Below are 17,514 nucleotides of genomic sequence, written 5' to 3'. Positions count from 1 at the left end.
CAACATTCAAGCGTCATCCTAAAGATGTAGCAGAGTGATACAAGCAGTCACATCCCATGATGGCTGGACTGGTTTCCCACACTGTGCCTGTCACCGGTCCTCATGGTTTCTTTCAGTATCACCTGATTTTGGACCTCTTACATCTCAACCAATATGTCCACTCCATCCATTTCAAGATGGAAATGGTGAGGATGGTGGTATTGGCCTTGCAACACTGACCAGATGGCCTCCTTAAACTTAAAGGACTAATACGTGCAGGTCCCAGTCCATTGAGACAGCAGAAAGTTTCTACATTTCTCCTGGAAGGGAGTGGCATTCCAGTTCCAAGCTCTGTGCTTTGGACTTATGAAGGCTCTGCAGGTTTTCACAAGAGTCATGACATTTGTCTTGGCAGAATTTCACAGTCAGGGCTTCAATCTGCACAGATACCTCAATGCTAGTTCTGGTGGGATCAGAGCAGGAAGCAAAGGAGGCAATCTGGGAACTACTCTTCCTTTGGCAGAGGTTGGAAGTCGTACCCAGCCTAAGAAAGCCCACTGTCTCCAGCAATGATCATCTTGAGGATAGCTGTTCAGTCTCTTTCCTTGAAGGTCTTCCCAACTTGCTCATGTCTGGACAATCTGCAGGCCCTGCTCAAGTCATTCCTCAGCTCCAGTTGTTCTCCGGCAAAAGAGTGGTTAATCTTGCTAAGGCATATGTCTTCTCTGTGTCATCTTATTCTGGGAACAAGACTTCAAGAGACAACACTACAGACACCTGGCAGCTGAGATCATAAACTAGAAGTCATGATATCTCCAATTCAGTCTCTTCACTTGCTTCCTTATTCCATATTTCAGGTACATATGATACAATATAAGTATTCTCCCTTGCAATTACTCTGCATTCATTTCAGGCAGGCTGCATCTAAACATCCTATCTATTCATTCTTCCCTATAGCTTTCTTCCTGTATCCCTTCTAAAATTTCATCCAGAGCAGTATGCAACATTAGATAATGAGATCCTCTTTTAGAAACTTACCATCCCACCAAAATTTTGTTAAATTATTATTATTCTTAGATTTATCTTTATATGTGGGATGAACATATAACATTTATTTTGGAACCATACATGTTTCACCTTATTTATTTTCTTTCAGGAATACAACAACTTGGAGCAAGTTGGATACTCTTGCAAAGCACCGCCTCACTGTTACTCAGCTGGCCTTCTCTCCAGATGATCAGTACCTCTTGTCAGTCTCAAGAGATCGAACTTGGGCTGTCTTCATGAGAGCTGAAAACAATAAAGGTACAGATAATGAACCTTTTACCATCACCACAAAAAAAAACTGGATATCCCCTTTGAGAACATATGGTAATATGGTCTGGCTTCATTTTGTGTTTCTTGCACTATCAGTGACTTGATTTTTTTTTTTTTTTTTTTTTTTTTTTTTTTTTTTTTTTTTTTTTTTAGATCTGGCATCTATCTAAGAGGGTGTGAGCATGCTGAATGAGTAGTTGCCTTCCCCACAGTCTCTCAGACAGCAATTATGACAGTAGATTTTTTGGGTTGTTCCCACTAGACTGCTCAAGATGTGGACTATTTTGTGTGTGCCTGACTCATCTTTCATTAGTGACTAGCCATGTCTTGTAACCAAATTGCAGAAGAGGTAGAGAACCATATTCTCATCCGGAGAGGACAAAATTTGCTAGGGAAATTTGTCAGCATAGTAGCTGTGCCAAATTCAGTGTCATGGCTCTGCTGGTAACAGCTCGTGGCATCCTTATCAAAATTGCCCTCCCTGCAAAACTACATTCTTTTTGCTATGCAAGGCTACCAGTTGTTTAACACAATACCTATTTCTTTTACTTAGCAAGGTTTTCTTTATTATTCAACTCATCCTTCCCTCACTTAAATTTAACTCTATACTTCATGATTCATGTGTACATCTGGCAACATGGGCAGCACTGCTCCCTGGCCACCATCTTGGGTATGGCCATTCCTTTACTGACAATTATAGTGGAAGCATTACTATCCTTTCAAGTGTGATTCAGCCATTTTTCATATTTTTGGTGGTTATATCCTCATCCTCAAACTTTCCTGATGTGTTTGTGGCTCTGCCAACATCCCACCAGTTTTGAACACAGCAGTAGGCAGCTCCCTCTGCTGTCTTATTCTATTTAGCAATTCTCATGATTACTTTCACACACACACACACACACACACACGCACACACACACACACACACACACAGACACAGGGAATTGTGTGATATATGAGTGCAGGGGAAGTGAAGTGTAAATCGGGAAGTAGCTGAAAGGGTGAAATGGGAGAATAGTGAAAGGTAAGCATTGTCAGTGATGTCAACAGGGAAGATGGTGGCCGGTACAAGAAATGTTTTTGAAGGATTCAAGGATGAGGACCTCAGAGTAGCTAATACAAATAAAAGAATGTAGAAAATTGAAGAAGAAAATTTGAAAATACAAGAAGAAATACATAACTTAGCAGCGATAGTAAAGATGTGGAAGGAAGAGAGATAGGTGGGTGGTGACAATGTAAAAAAGATATAATAGAGATGAAGAGGAGGGAAATGGAAAGAGAAAAAGAAAATAAAGAACTGAGAAAAGAGATGACAAAAATAGTGGACTTAAACAAGAAGTACTGTGAAGAAATTAAGAAACTCAAGGAAAAGAACAAGGAGTTAAAAGAAAGCTTTTTAAGAGAGAGAGGTTAAGGTTGGAGAAGTAAAGGAGTTAGTGACAGATGAAGTTGAAAGTTGGAAAGAAGAGAGAAAACAACAACAAAAGGTGGGCATGGAGGAGAAAATAAGGCAACAGCAACAGGAACACAATATGGACATGGAAAAGCAAGTGATTAAAATAATAAAGGAAAAAAGTAATCTTGTGAGAGACACAGTACAGAGAAAGATGTGTGTGGTTGTATTTGGGGTCAATGAGAACAACCTACCCATGAAAATAGCCAGAATTAAAGAAGAGGCAAAAAGGACTAAGGAAATTATAGCAGGAGTGGCAGGAAAAGGAGAAGAGATAGTTGAACAAATTGAAGAGGTTTATAGGATTGGAAAGTACAATGAAAATGGAACAGGACCAATGAAAATAAGATTCATGTCACAAACAGCAGTGGAATATGCCTTACAAAGAACAGGAAAATTGGCAAAAGTAGAAGAAATGAAGGTAATATGGATAAAAAGAGACATGAACAAAGAAGAGAGAAGTAAACTGAAAGAATTGAGAGTAGAGGGCCAGTCAAAAAATGAGGGGAGAACATAGGAACAAGCAAAGAGATTAATTTGGAAAGTTGTGGACATGGAAGATCACCAATCAGAAGCTTAAAAATTATGTATACAAATACAGAGTGTCGAGCTTACTGGAACTTAAAGACTACCTAAAGAACAATAAACCAGACATGGTATGTTTTAATGGAAACCAAACTAAAACAGGATGAGATTAGCAAAGGAAGGTTATAGCACATGGAGGAGAAACAGAAAAAGAAAGGGAGGAGGAGGAGTGATGATATTAGTGAAAGAGGATATTGTTGTTGAGGAAGTGAAATATGGTGATAGAATGGCAGAAACTTTGAGTGTTGTGATTAAGATCAAAGAAAATGAAAAAAGGAAAATTATTGTGATGTACATACCACTAAAAACTAATGCATGTCAGACCAATAGATATAAAACTATACAACTAGAAACAAGAAATACCACAGAGGAATTGATATGGAAAAGTAACAAAGTGCTCTTAGTTGGCAACTTCAATGCTAAAGGAATTAACTGGGAGGAGATGGAAGTGAAAGAAAATGCCAAGTCATGAAGTGAAGAACTTATGCAAACCATGATGGTGAATACAATGAAATAGTGGATGAACAAATCTACAAGATTCAGAGAAGAAGAACCATCACAGTTGGACTTATGAAAACCCCAGAAAATAGACCATTGTCTGAGTCTAATGGGAAGTGATCATGTGGCAATAGAAATAGTACTACAGGAGGAAACACTGTTGCACAGGAATGAACAATACAGAAATTGAAGATAGAACAATGCTACAGCAAACTTTGCAGATCTTAATAAATTTTATGAAAAAAAAATTAACTGGAAAGAGCTATTTGAAGGTAAAATAGTGCAAGAAAAATATGAGGTATTTTTGAGAAAGTATAGAGAGGGGGTGCAACAGTTTGTACCAAGTTATAAGGTGAAAACTGGGAAGCATGAATGGTATAATACCAGGTGTATAGAAGCAAAAAAGAAAAAGGACAGGGCATGGAAAAAATTATGAGTCGACTGAACAGAAATGCTAGAGAAGAATACAGAAAGGCAAGGAATGAATATAGTATAATAAGAAGAGAAGAAGAAAGAATCTCTGAAAGTGACATAGTAAGAAAATGCAAGGAAGAATCTTAACTCCTTTACAGATACATAAACAGGAAAATGAAACATAAGGGATGGTACTAACAAGTTAAAAAGGGAAAGAAGAATTTATGAGGAGATGAGCAAATAATTCATACATTGAAATGATATGACAGAGTATCTAAATAGTTATATAAACCCGTTTGTTGATGATGCAAAAATAATGAAAATAACAAAGGATGTAAATGACTGCAAGGAGTTACAAAAGGATATTGACTAGATATATGCATGGAGCCAAAGATGGAAACTAAAATTGAATGCCAGAAAATGCCATATGCTGGAAATAGGTAAAAGTAAAAGGAGACCTTCATGAAAATATAAAATGGGAGGAGAAATAATAATAATGAAAAGTAATGAAGAAAAAGATTTGGGAGTAATGATTCAGGACACTATCACCTGAAAGACACATAAACAAGATATTTGGCCCTACATACAGCTTGTTAACAAACATTAGTGTGGCATTCAAGTATTTAGATAAAGAAATGATGAAGATTATAACAAGCATGATACATCCTAAATTGGAATATGCAGCAGTAGTTTGGGCTCCACATAGAAAAAAAGATATACGGAAACTGGAAAGAATACAGCAGACAGTGATGAAGATGGTACCAGAATTGAAAGAGAGAAGAGAAAGAGGAGACCTGATAACAATGTACAAATTAATAAACAATATAGAAAGAATAGAAAGAAATGACTTCATACCACAAATGGAGGAGGGAGAGAGATGGATGATGGGGCATGGGAAGAAAATAAAGAAGAGTGGATGTTCAAGCAACATCAAGAAATGCAACTTTCCATATAAAACTATTGAAATCTGGAATGATTTGAAGAAAGAGGTAGTTGTAGCAAACAGTGTACACACATTTAAAGAGAAACTGGATAAATATGGTTATGGAGACAGGACAAAATGAGCTTTGGCTCATTTTGTCCTGTACAATACAACTAGGTAAATACACACACACACACACACACACACACACACACACACACACACACACACACACACACAAAGATAGAGAGAGAGAGAGAGAGAGAGAGAGAGAGAGAGAGAGAGAGAGAGAGAGAGAGAGAGAGAGAGAGAGAGAGAGAGAGAGAGAGAGAGAGAAGGGGGAGGAGGGCAGAGAGAGAGAGAGAGAGAGAGAGAGAGAGAGAGAGAGAGAGAGAGAGAAGGGGGAGGAGGGCAGAGAGAGAGAGAGAGAGAGAGAGAGAGAGAGAGAGAGAGAGAGAGAGAGAGAGAGAGAGAAGGGGAGGAGGGCAGAGAGAGAGAGAGAGAGAGAGAGAGAGAGAGAGAGAGAGAGAGAGAGAGAGAGAGAGTGGGGGGGGGGAGGAGGGCAGAGAGAGAGAGAGAGAGAGAGATTGATTTTGGTGCTCTCGTCATTCTCTCTCTCTCTCTCTCTCTCTCTCTCTCTCTCTCTCTCTCTCTCTCTCTCTCTCTCTCTCTCTCTCTCTCTCTCTCTCTCTCTCTCTCTCTCTAGTTGACACACACACACACACAGACACACACACACACACACACAGAGAGAGAGAGAGAGCACTGTGCCAAGGTCATTTGCTGGCTGTCTTTTCTACTTTCCCTCCAGATGGCATGGTTATAGAAAATTATGATAATTCAAACACAACAATAAAAAGGCCAAAAACCATGGAACAATGAGCTACATATGTTGTTACACTGATGTTAATAAACTGACCACCTGCTCATGTCCAGTGTTACCACAGCTCCATCCGTAGCATGTGGGACTTTCAAATTGACTCAGCTCCTCCAGATTTTGTCCAGTGCTTCTGAAATCCATTAAAGTGAGATCCATAGCACCGAGGTATGAGTGTACTTTGATAAATGCGTGATACAAGTGGAAATTTCTACATCCTGGGGCCAAGCATTAACTGAATCTATATTCAGGTAATATGACCACCTGAGATAAAATTTCTCCACCTATCCTTAGACCTTTGAGATGCTACTCAGTGTGACCTGGTCTGCAACTTGGGATCTGTACTCTCCCAAACCTAGGGTAATCCTTTGGGTCTGCTGACCTCAACAGGATTGTTTGGGGTAGACTCGGAAGAGCACTCCTGCGGAATTAATTTATTAATAGTTCTAGGAGTCCTTTGTTCCCTGACCATATTTTCTGCTGTTCTAATAATGCCATTTTCATCAGGACACAATTTTAATATCTTAGCTGCTCCATTTCTAGTAAGACAGTGTCACCTTTCTTAAGGAAAGCCACATTCTGAGCTGGTTGAGCACCATAGAATTTCTCACGAAGACCGAGGAGATATTCTTTGCACCAGTATTTCTCCCACCTCTATATAATTATTTATTTTGTTGATAATAACTTTACCTTAAATACTGTGCCTTATCATCTATGATATGATCCTCCAACTCAGTGGAAGGGAATGGTTCTTATCATCTTCCATATAAGAGATTAGATGGTTTTATTGCCTCCAGATGTACTGAGATATCATCTAAGTAAGTTAGAGATTCGTTATTGATTCTGGTCTCCATTTCTGCTACTACTCTTCTTAATTCTTTTAGATTTAACTTGGATCAATGTAGCATTTTCTTTAGGCAGTTCTTGACTAGCCCTATCATTCTTTCAGTAAATCCATTCTGCCAAGGCACCCTTGGTGTGATAAATTTCCACCAACATTACCTATTAATTAATGTTTGTTGTACTTTTGGATCATTTATAGTTTCTTGAATAAAAAGAGCCATTCCTGTAAAGTTAATAGCATTATCACTTATGATAAGGTGGGAACAGTAATGCCTTACTTCAAAGATTCTGAACAATTGCAGGAAGGTCTTCAGTCACTTGGAGATGGATAGTTCTTGTCCTGGCACAAGTGAATAAACATATATAGACCTTCTTTGGAATATCATCCTCACCTGTTATTATCAGAGCACCTGCATAATCTATGCCCGTGACTTTGAAGGGTCTTTCTGGGCTTACTTTCTCTTGAGATAGGATTGGGGATCCTGGATATGTCAAGAGTCTTGCCTCATAATGTTGGCATATGTTATACTCCTTCAGGGAGTTTTTTTTCTACTTGACACCCTTTAGGTATCCAGTAAGTTTTCCTAAGCTGAGCTAGAGTGTCCCCCATTCCCCCATGTAAAGATTCTATGGGCCTCCAGTATGATTAGTTTGGTGAGGTGACTCCTTTTTGGAAGTAGGATAAGGTGCTTTATTTCATATGGTAGCTCAGCATGATTCATTCTACCTTGGCATCTTATCATTTGTTCTTCATCCAAATATAGCCCAAGATTCTTTATTAGTTTAATCTTACTTTTGGATCCTTCACCTAGTGCCTTATGGATATCTACATAGAATTGCACTGCTTTACCTGATTTCTGAGTGATGAATTGAAATACTTTTTTAGATACATTAATCAAGTTATTGAAAGATGAGTATTTCTTAATATCAATTACCAAATTAGATGGATGATTGACCTGAGATTGAGCTACTATGTTAATTACTACCTCTTTATATGATTTCTGGATGGGCCAATTCTGTTTCTGGGTTAGCCAGTTAGGCCCATGGAACCATCTGGTCTCCTTTAATAATTTTGGGAATGTTATACCCTATATTAAGAGATTTTGCCAGGCTTTCTTTGGTAGGAATGTGGTGGTACTTATAGTCCTCTTGTGTCAACAGTATTTTTTCCACATTATTTTTTACATACAGATTTTTGTTTTAATTTTTATTAATCCAGTGAAGACAGATTTCACTGTCAGTTCATATTGCTACCTGCCTAAAGAGTGGGTTTATCCTTATACTCCCAGCATGATCTCTTGTGGTTGTTTCCACTAAATATTCAGCTAACCAAGCACCCATTTTTATTGCCATTAATTCTAATTGAGGCAAAGTTCAGGTTTTCATCGGTGCTACTCTTGATTTTGACATTATCAGTTCACTATGATTATCTGTGACTGAGTAGGCTGCTACACCAAATGCCTTTGATGATGCATCACAGATGTGAAGTTGTATATTGTCATTGATTTATATCAATTTGTCTGGGGATGGAGAGCTCAGTACCTGCAATGCAATCTCATTCAGATGAATAATATTCTGGGAGAATGGTATCCCAACTAATTTTCTCCTTCCAAGCCCCTTGTAGTAACATTTTCTCTTTTATTGTTTTAGGGCTTATTATATCCAGAGAATCAAATAACAGAGAGATTTGGCTGAGTAAGGATCTTTTAGTTAGATTTTGTTCAGGGTATTGAGGCTGATGTAAACTTATTCTGTCATCTTTCACATCCCACTCCATACCTAGTAAGTTTTGTCTCACAGGTAATTCTGAGTCAAGTTATTCTTTTAGAAGGTTTTGCAGGATTATTGAGTTGCTGTCCCAACTCTGCAGATGCATGTTAGTGGCCAAGCACTCCTTTGTTGCCTTTTCATACAGATTTACCGCTTCTTCCTCTGTGTCTACTGTTATTTGTAGATTGTCCATTTAAAATGCACGACCTATTTCTGGACAACCAGGTTTGTCAAAATGATGATTTAAGGTAAGGTTGAACATAACAAAAATGGAACATGAGCCAAAGAGGACAGATTTAAACTTGTACACATCCAAAGAACTATTCTTGTCACTTGGATCTCTTGGCCATAAGAACTTTGTAGTCTCTGTCTCCTTCCTTTAAGCCTATCCTTAGGAATGCTTTTGAGATGCTGGCTACCAGGGTGTAAGGTTTGAGACAAAATTTCACCAACACATCAAGCAGGGTTTCAGTTAGGTTGGGTCCCATATACAGGTGATAGTGTCTGGCATGGAGGTGTACATTCCTCACTCTTTTTCTCAACCTAAACCTTCTAAACCTTGGTTTAACACAGCTTGTTCTCTTGCTATACATGATAGAGAGGTGGCCCACAAAAGGTACTTAAGCCTTCCATCACCAGAATCTCATACACTTTATATTTCTGCCCGGAACCATGCCAAGTCTGTTCTCCAACTAGCTAAAAACTCCTTCATTAACAGAAAATGTCAAAACCTTTCAAGATCTAACTCCCTTCATGACTTCTGGGATCTAGACAAAAATATAACTTTGCTTCTTCTTCTTTCCCTCCTCAATTTCAACCAGATGGCACCACTGCTATCACATCTATTTCTAAAGCTAAACTCTTCGCTCAAATTTTTGCTAAAAACTCTACCTTGGACGATTCTGGGCTTGTTCCTCCCTCTCCTCCACCCTCTTATTACTTCATGCCACCTATTAAAATTCTTCGCAATGATGTTTTCCATGCCCTCGCTGGCCTAAACCCTCGGAAGGCTTATGGACCTGATGGGGTCCCTCCTATTGTTCTCTGAAACTGTGCCTCCATGCTTGCACCTTTCCTAGTCAAACTCTTTCAGCTCTGTCTGTCAACATCTACCTTTCCTTCTTGCTGAAAGTTTGCCTACAACATTCAACCTGTTCCTAAAAAGGGTGACTGTTCTAATCCCTCAAACTACCGTCCTATTAGTTTAATTTCCTGCCTATCTAAAGTTTTTGATTCTATCCTCAACAGGAAGATTCTTAAACATCTATCACTTCACAACCTTCTATCTGATCGCCAGTATGGGTTCCGTCAAGGCCGCTCTACTGGTGATCTTTTGGCTTTCCTTACTGAGTCTTGGTCATCCTCTTTTAGAGATTTTGGTGAAACTTTTGCTGTTGCCTTGGACATATCAAAATCTTTTTGATAGAGTCTGGCACAAAGCTTTGATTTCCAAACTACCCTCCTACAGTTTCTATCCTTCTCTCTGTAACTTCATCTCAAGTTTCCTTTCTGACAGCTGTGGTACATGGTCACTGTTCTTCTCCTAAATCTATTAACAGTGGTGTTCCTCAGGGTTCTGTCCTGTCACCCACTCTCTTCTTATTATTCATTAATGATCTTCTAAACCAAACTTCTTGTCCTATCCACTCCTACGCTGATGATACCACCCTGCACTTTTCCACATCTTTTCATAGACGTCCAACCCTTCAGGAGGTAAACATTTCACGCAGGGAAGCCACAGAACGCTTGACTTCTGATCTTTCTAAAATTTCTGATTGGGGCAGAGCAAACTTGGTATTGTTCAATGCCTGAAAAACTCAATTCCTCCACATATCAACTCGACACAACCTTCCAGACAACTATCCCCTCTTCTTCAATGACACTCAACTGTCCCCCTCTTCTACACTGAACATCCTCGGTCTGTCCTTTACTTATAATCTGAACTGGAAACTTCACATCTCATCTCTAGCTAAAACAGCTTCTATGAAGTTAGGCGTTCTGAGACGTCTCCGCCAGTTTTTCTCACCCCCCCCAGCTGCTAACTCTGTACAAGGGCCTTATCCGTCCATGTATGGAGTATGCTTCACATGTCTGGGGGGGTTCCACTCATAATGCTCTTCTAGACAGGGTGGAATCAAAAGCTTTTCGTCTCATCAACTCCTCTCCTCTAACTGACTGTCTTCAGCCTCTCTCTCACCGCCGCAATGTTGCATATCTAGCTGTCTTCTACCGCTATTTTCATGCTAACTGCTCTTTTGATCTTGCTAACTGCATGCCTCCCCTCCTCCCGTGGCCTGGCTGCACAAGACTTTCTTCTTTCTCTCACCCCTATTCTGTCCACCTCTCTAACGCAAGAGTTAACCAGTATTCTCAATCATTCTCAATTCATTCTGGTAAACTCTGGAACTCCCTGCCTGCTTCTGTATTTCCACCTTCCTATGACTTGAATTCCTTCAAGAGGGAGGTTTCAAGACACTTATTCATCAATTTTTGACCACTGCTTTGACCCTTTTATGGGACTGGCATTTCAGTGGGCATATTTTTTTTATTGGATTTTTGTTGCCCTTAGCCAGTGTCCTTCCTACATAAAAAAAAAAAAGACAGTCATTCAGACTACTTGCTCCTTTGATTGTTCGTGAGCTGCGATTCAAAACTACTCTTATAGGGTTGGTGACAGAGTCTTTCTTTACTGCATTATGAGGGAGGAAATGGCCAGTGTTATGATTTACTGGTTCCTCTGTCCTCTATGAAGTTGCTTGTGGTTTGATTTCTTAAAATATTATCATATTGTTCCAGCTTGGTTTTACTCTTCTTTAGTGTGGTCCACAATTTATTTAATTGACCCTTGGCATTGATATAATTGGTTAGTAAGGTTGGTGAATTTATTTTCCAAGGCAAGCTGACCCAATACTGGTTGTCTTGGTGTTCTACTGTTTTGTTAAAGTAGTCTTGTGTCATTTGCTCTTTGACATTTGGAGCATTAGGATTTATTCCCATGGTATCCATGCCCCATAACTTATGTATAGGTTCATTCCTTTCTTCTGTTATGTCAGGCAACTCATTAGGGATAATTTGAGCTCCTATACTGACTACTATTAGGGAATGGATTGGTGTTACTAGGACGGGGTTGGCTCTGTGATTTGGTAGTACAGCTTTAGTAGGTAGCTGTGGTCTTACCATTGGACTACTGCCAGCTGTTGTCAGCATTTGAACACTATATTTCTTTAATGTTATCCTTGCAAATTTCCCATAATAGTCTGAATCTATTATTTGCTGAATGGGACCCACTTTATCTGATGTTATTATGTTTTGATCTGCTAATTTTACAGCTTTTGTTTTTAGAAAGTCAGTAATCTCCTTATAACTGTTCATGTCTGGGATCACTACTGCTGTTATATTTGTTTTAAATTTGCCTAATTTTATAATGGTTCTTACCAAGTCATAAGTTTGGATATTGTAATCAGTTAGAAAACCTGAGATTTTTAATTGAGCTTGCCCTGTTATTGGTAGGTTTAAAGCTGTCACAGTTTCCTTGCTTATGAAACTTTTCTGCATTTCTTTGGTGAACAGCATCCTAATGTTTACTTTAGCTATAAGAACTACTGCAGGAGAGATAGGTGGGCTATTATTGGTGTTATCATGTGAGGGGTTTGTTTTGTTTCATATGCTATTACCTGACATAAAGCAACATGATGTACTCCTTTCTTACATATAGGGCACATACGCAGATTAGTTCTACAGTCTTTTATTTGGTGTGATTCACTTAAGTATAGTGTGCACCTTCCTAGCTCCACTAGTCTCTTTGTTCCCCTCTGTACCCCTTGATAATTGCAACAGTGTGTTGGATTGTGTTGTTCAGAGCAAAACACACATTTCTTATTTGTTAGATGTTTAGGTCTTACTCCTGTCTTGTTATAATTTGTTTTCTTATTCACAGTGGTTGAGAAAGTACCTTTTTGTCTCTGTGGTTCTATAACTTGGCTTAGTTTTATTCACTGTGCCATATTTAGTTCTGGATTCACTTCCTTTCACCATATAGGGTGGGATCTTATTCACCCATTCATGATAAGTTTTATTAGAATATGTTTTATTTGATTTGGATGCCTCATCATTGCTCATGTTCTTACAGATCTCCATCAATGATTCATCTATTTCCTTGAAGGTGAAGTAGCTCTTTCAGAATTTTAAATATAACATTTCTAGTGTTTTCTTATTTAGTCTCTTTTGTATAATGATTTTATGAGCCAAGCTGCCAATGTTATTATTTGTCTTCAGAGATTCTAAAATGCTATTTACACTTATCCTGAAGAGTTGCAAATTCTTGTAATTATGTTCGGGGATGGTAAATCTAGTAGTTTGTAGACCAGTTTAGTGGTTATTTGTTCCTTATCATCATATTTCTCCTTGAGCAATTTGACAGTAATGTTATAGTTTTATTCAGTAATAGCTAATTCAGAAACTATTAGGTAGACAGTATCCTTTAGTTGCTTAATAGGTAGGAGACTTTGTTTATCTTGGCAATATCTTGTCTTTATTGATTAGTCCCCTATATTTATCCAAGAATGAGGACCACTCAGTGATACTTCCTGCAAATTCTGGTAAAGTTATGGCTGGCAGGATTATGTTAGGCTGGCCATAGAATTAGAAAGGGTATTGTTAGTTAAGTTACTTTTTAATAATTCTAATTCATCTTCAGATTTAGTTAGATGTTCACCATGAATTATTTTCTGTTGTTCATAATCTTATATAATTTGATCATAAGCTTCATAATTCTTCTCAGTTGCTAAATTTAGCTTCTAGTTGGTTAAATGTAGCTGGGTAACTACTCCATTCTTCTTTCATTAATTCTATTACTCTTTGTAATTTGCCTTGATTTGATTCTTCGCTGCCCATTAGCTCATTACCTTCCTTAGTAGTTCTAGTTAACCACCCTTGTTTTCCTTAGGATTTTGATAGACATGTTTGTGGATCTAATTTTGAGTTGTTATTAGCTGGTTATTTGAACAATCACCTGCTTGCTCACCTGCTTTGTTGTTATAACCACCAATTCTGCTGAACTCAGCAGGTTAATGATTGTTCCCAAATAGGGCTTTGTTACATTAATAATCTGTGTAATATGCCTTCATTGTCTCGTCATCCATCTTTCGGCATATGAATCATCTCAGATGGCAGCACATGTCTCCCTTACCTATGGAACTCCAGTGTACCCCATCTCTTGCCAGATGTTTTTTTCATAATGGGGGTACCAAAGCTTAGAAACTGGTTTTTGAAATCCCTTTTTAGTGCCTATTTATGAACTGGCTAATCTGGTTATCTGGCCTCAGTTCCATTATGTTTCTTGATTCTGCCTGAACAATGACCACCTTTGCTTCACAACGGATTTCTATTTTCCTTGCCATGGCCTCGATGTTTTCTGTCACATCCCCAGGATCTATCTCCCAGTTTATATCATTACTTCCTAGGAAGAGGATGGTCAGTTGGTGAGGCCACTGTAACACTTGATTCAACCAGTGATCTTGGTTAAAGGACTCAGCCCTGATCCCTGGACTGTGGAACACCTTATCTCACATCCTACTATTGGTGGGATTTCCCTAGGGGTGTTACTGTGGCCCACTAATTCCACTTGAAAAATTGGTTTGGAAGCTTCCTGAACCTGGTCAGAAACAAGCCTGTCTTCCTCACTCAGGACACCAACAAAATTATGTGGAAACTTTTTTTTTTTGACTTTCACACTCAACCTATTTCTTCCCACACAAGCACAGAATATATTGGTTATAAATAACTAATAACTTAGCTGTAGTTCAGGCCAGCTGGGGTCTGTGGCGAGATGGTGTCACTGGGTGTTCAAGCCAGTGGCTGGTCGTGTTTTCGTAGCAAAGACAGACTATTTGCTGCTGTGCAGGTTTCTCTGCTTCTAAGTTCCTTCCTTCATTTCTTTCTCATCTCCTATAAAGTTTGTCAAAATGATTGGTTTAACTTGTCCTCTTCTAGCTATAAATCTTCTAAGAAAGAATCTGTGGACATGAATTCAGCTACTTCAGTGTGTACAGCTCTCACTGTTAGATATGTGAATAGCACACCATAGTATTTCACGTCTGATCTCCCTCATAGTGTAAAATGGTTCAAAACAGTCAATACCCATGTTAGTAAACAGTGGTTAACCTGAGCACACCCTTTCATCAAGAAGGTTGGACCTTTCTTGTTGCACTGCAAGTGCCTGATACCTGCAGCATTTAACATACTTCCCAGTCACTTTATGTATTGTTTGTACTACCTTTGGTAATCCAGTAACATTCCCTTATTAAGTACAGAACACCTTGGTGCCTTACCTTCTCATGACGATCTCTAATGATTATTTTAGTTACATGGTATTGATTGGGAGGATCACTGAGTACTTGTCAAAACTAAGAGAATCATTCACAGTTCTGCCTCCTACTCTCAGCACTTCATCATGCAGGAATGATTTCAGCTTCACAATTGAACTCTTCCTTTTCAGTCTCATTCCTTTATAAAGCTTTCAGTTCCTCATGAAAAGTTTCTTCTTGGACCACCTTTACAGTTACACTCTGCTTCCTCAAAATCTTTTACAACGAGATATCTATTGTTCTCTTTATCATTCCTCTTCCTTAAAATACTCTGTAAACATAGGAACCATGCAGCTGCTCTCTTCAGCTCATGCCAACCTGAGTAGTATTGCGATGATTTGGTAACATGGTTGGTATGACATTGTTACTTAATTTCTAAGTTCCCTTCATTTAGTAACATCACTGAAGGTTGATAAGGCCAATCATCTTCCTCTTTGCATGGAATATACCATTTTCAGAAATAAAATGTATTTTTCACTTACTTTTTATATATTTATTTACAGTGCTTCTCACTACCCATCCATCTATTCCCACATTTGAATAAATTAATTTGTATTCCACCCTATGGCGACCTCTTGTAACTTAATGGCAACCCTGCCTCCCTTAGCTGAGACTCTCATTCTTTCCTGATGCATGGCAAAAAGTGGGGAGGATGGAATCGTTGAGTATATAAGAAACAGGTAAGTGAAAAAATACATTTTATTTCTGAAAATAGTATTTGTTTCACATACAACCTTCTTCTTATATTAGCAGATTCCCACATTACAGGAGATGAGTTATGCCATAGGAATGAAATATGACAAAGGGTGAATAGTCCACATTATAGCTCTGTTGAGTCTCACATAGAGTTAGGATCTTGAGACATGAGAGAGTGTTGAGGAGGCTGCATCATGGCTGAAGGAATGGACTGCTGGCTTTCTCTGTGATGGTCTAGGGGAACCACTGGCAGCATGGTCCCTGAGCCACTTAGTGTCCTATGGGTCCCCAACCCAAACCATGGTAGATGTAGGGAAAGCAAGAAAGGCACAAGGAAGTGCTTCAATGAACTTCCCTTCATTGTATCGTTGTAAGAGGATGGCATCCTTGGAGGAGCTAAGCCACAGAAACTGTCATGACACCAACTAACCAGAACCAGACATTTAAGGCAATGTGACATTAAAGGCAATTTGCTACCCTGAAAAATGGACATGCTGAGAGGGGAGTTAAGGTGCCAAGTTTGCAGCAGCGACTACTGGTCCCAAGGCAAAGACATCTTCCTCTTATCTCTAAATCCCTCGTAAGTAGTAGTCCACAAACACAGAATGGGTCTTCCAGAAGGCTGCTTCTAAGATGAAAGGGATGGACATGTTCTTCCAGAGAAGCATAGATCTGACAATGCCCCTAATGTCATAAGCCCAGATCTTAAATATAAGGCTTCAGGAATAGACTCGTGGGCCATTTTAATCGTGTCCTGAAGAAAAAAGGAGATTGCTGTCTAAGACATTGATCATTTGGGGTCCTTTAGTGACAAAAAGATTCCTAGGGTTGGATGATGAGGAAGTCACCTGATGATGCCTGTTTAAAACCCAGCATTCCTCATCTTCCTCTCCCACAAACAAAGAAAGACTGCACCGCTGAAACTCTCTAGGAATTGGGTTAAAGGGTGTTCTGTCTTTGTCACAAATACAGGAAGGTAAGACAAAATATGATTCTCTCTCTCAACAGGGCATGAAGCTCACCAACCCTCTTAGCCATTGCTAGAGCTACAAGAAAAGAGTCTTCTTTGTCAAATCACGTAAAGATAACTGGTGTAAAGGTTCAAAAAGGGAACGGGTTAAAGCCTCAAGGACCACGTCTACATTTCATGAAGGAGCTTTGCATGGCATGCAATGAACTTGTGCCAAACAAGCCTTTGTGACTGCCCAGAGAACAGGGTCTGAGGAAAGATCAAGCCTCCTTGAGAGAGAGCATGCCATTTAGCACACCCTTATATCCATTAATGGCAGTAACTGACAGATTGCATTGTTGTCTTAGAATAAAAAATCAGTAGACTTTTGGCTGGAAGGATTAGAGACAGTGTGACCGTCCTTTTTGCACCATTCCCTGAACCTCTTCCACTTCTGTTGGTAGTTCATAAGTGTGGAAGGTCATTTAGATTTTGCCAGGAATTTTGTAACTCAGAAGGAGTAGCCTCAGTGTCTGAGGATTTGTTTGATAGTTTCCACACAGCTAACTGCAGCATGGGGAGAGCCTGATGGAACCTGCAAGTGTGTGGCTGGTGAAGAAGGTCCCTGTGCCATGGAAGGCACCAAGGAGTGTCCACCGAGGCCTGTACAAGATCTGGGAACCATTCCCTTGCACCCAGAATGGTGTAATCAGGATGAGGTTGGTGTGACAGGCAGTCCTCAGCTTGTTTGAGAACCCTCCTGATCAGCAGAAAGGGGGAAAGGCATACAGATCCTGATGATCCCAGCTGTACAGGAAAGCATCTGCAGTTATTGCCATTTTATCC

The 17,514-nt window shown here is 39.2% G+C and overlaps 1 protein-coding gene across 4 annotated transcripts in view; it reads left to right on the top strand.

Annotated features, from left to right (window-relative positions):
• LOC135108570 (elongator complex protein 2-like) overlaps positions 1-17,514 on the top strand; it is a 181,414-nt gene that overhangs the window by 137,378 nt on the left and 26,522 nt on the right. For 3 of the 4 annotated variants that reach the window (XM_064019710.1, XM_064019711.1, XM_064019712.1), the window contains one exon: positions 1,136-1,284. In XM_064019710.1, coding sequence (XP_063875780.1) covers positions 1,136-1,284 — 149 coding nt within the window. Of the gene's footprint in view, positions 1-1,135; positions 1,285-15,630; positions 15,704-17,514 lie in introns of all 4 variants that reach the window. The other variant, XR_010272352.1, reaches the window with a different exon arrangement.

The sequence above is a fragment of the Scylla paramamosain genome, chromosome 17 (assembly GCF_035594125.1).
Source record: "Scylla paramamosain isolate STU-SP2022 chromosome 17, ASM3559412v1, whole genome shotgun sequence".
Classification (NCBI taxonomy): domain Eukaryota; kingdom Metazoa; phylum Arthropoda; class Malacostraca; order Decapoda; family Portunidae; genus Scylla; species Scylla paramamosain.
The sequence above is the reverse complement of the archived record's forward strand: the minus strand, read 5'-3'. Positions and strand labels throughout refer to the sequence as shown.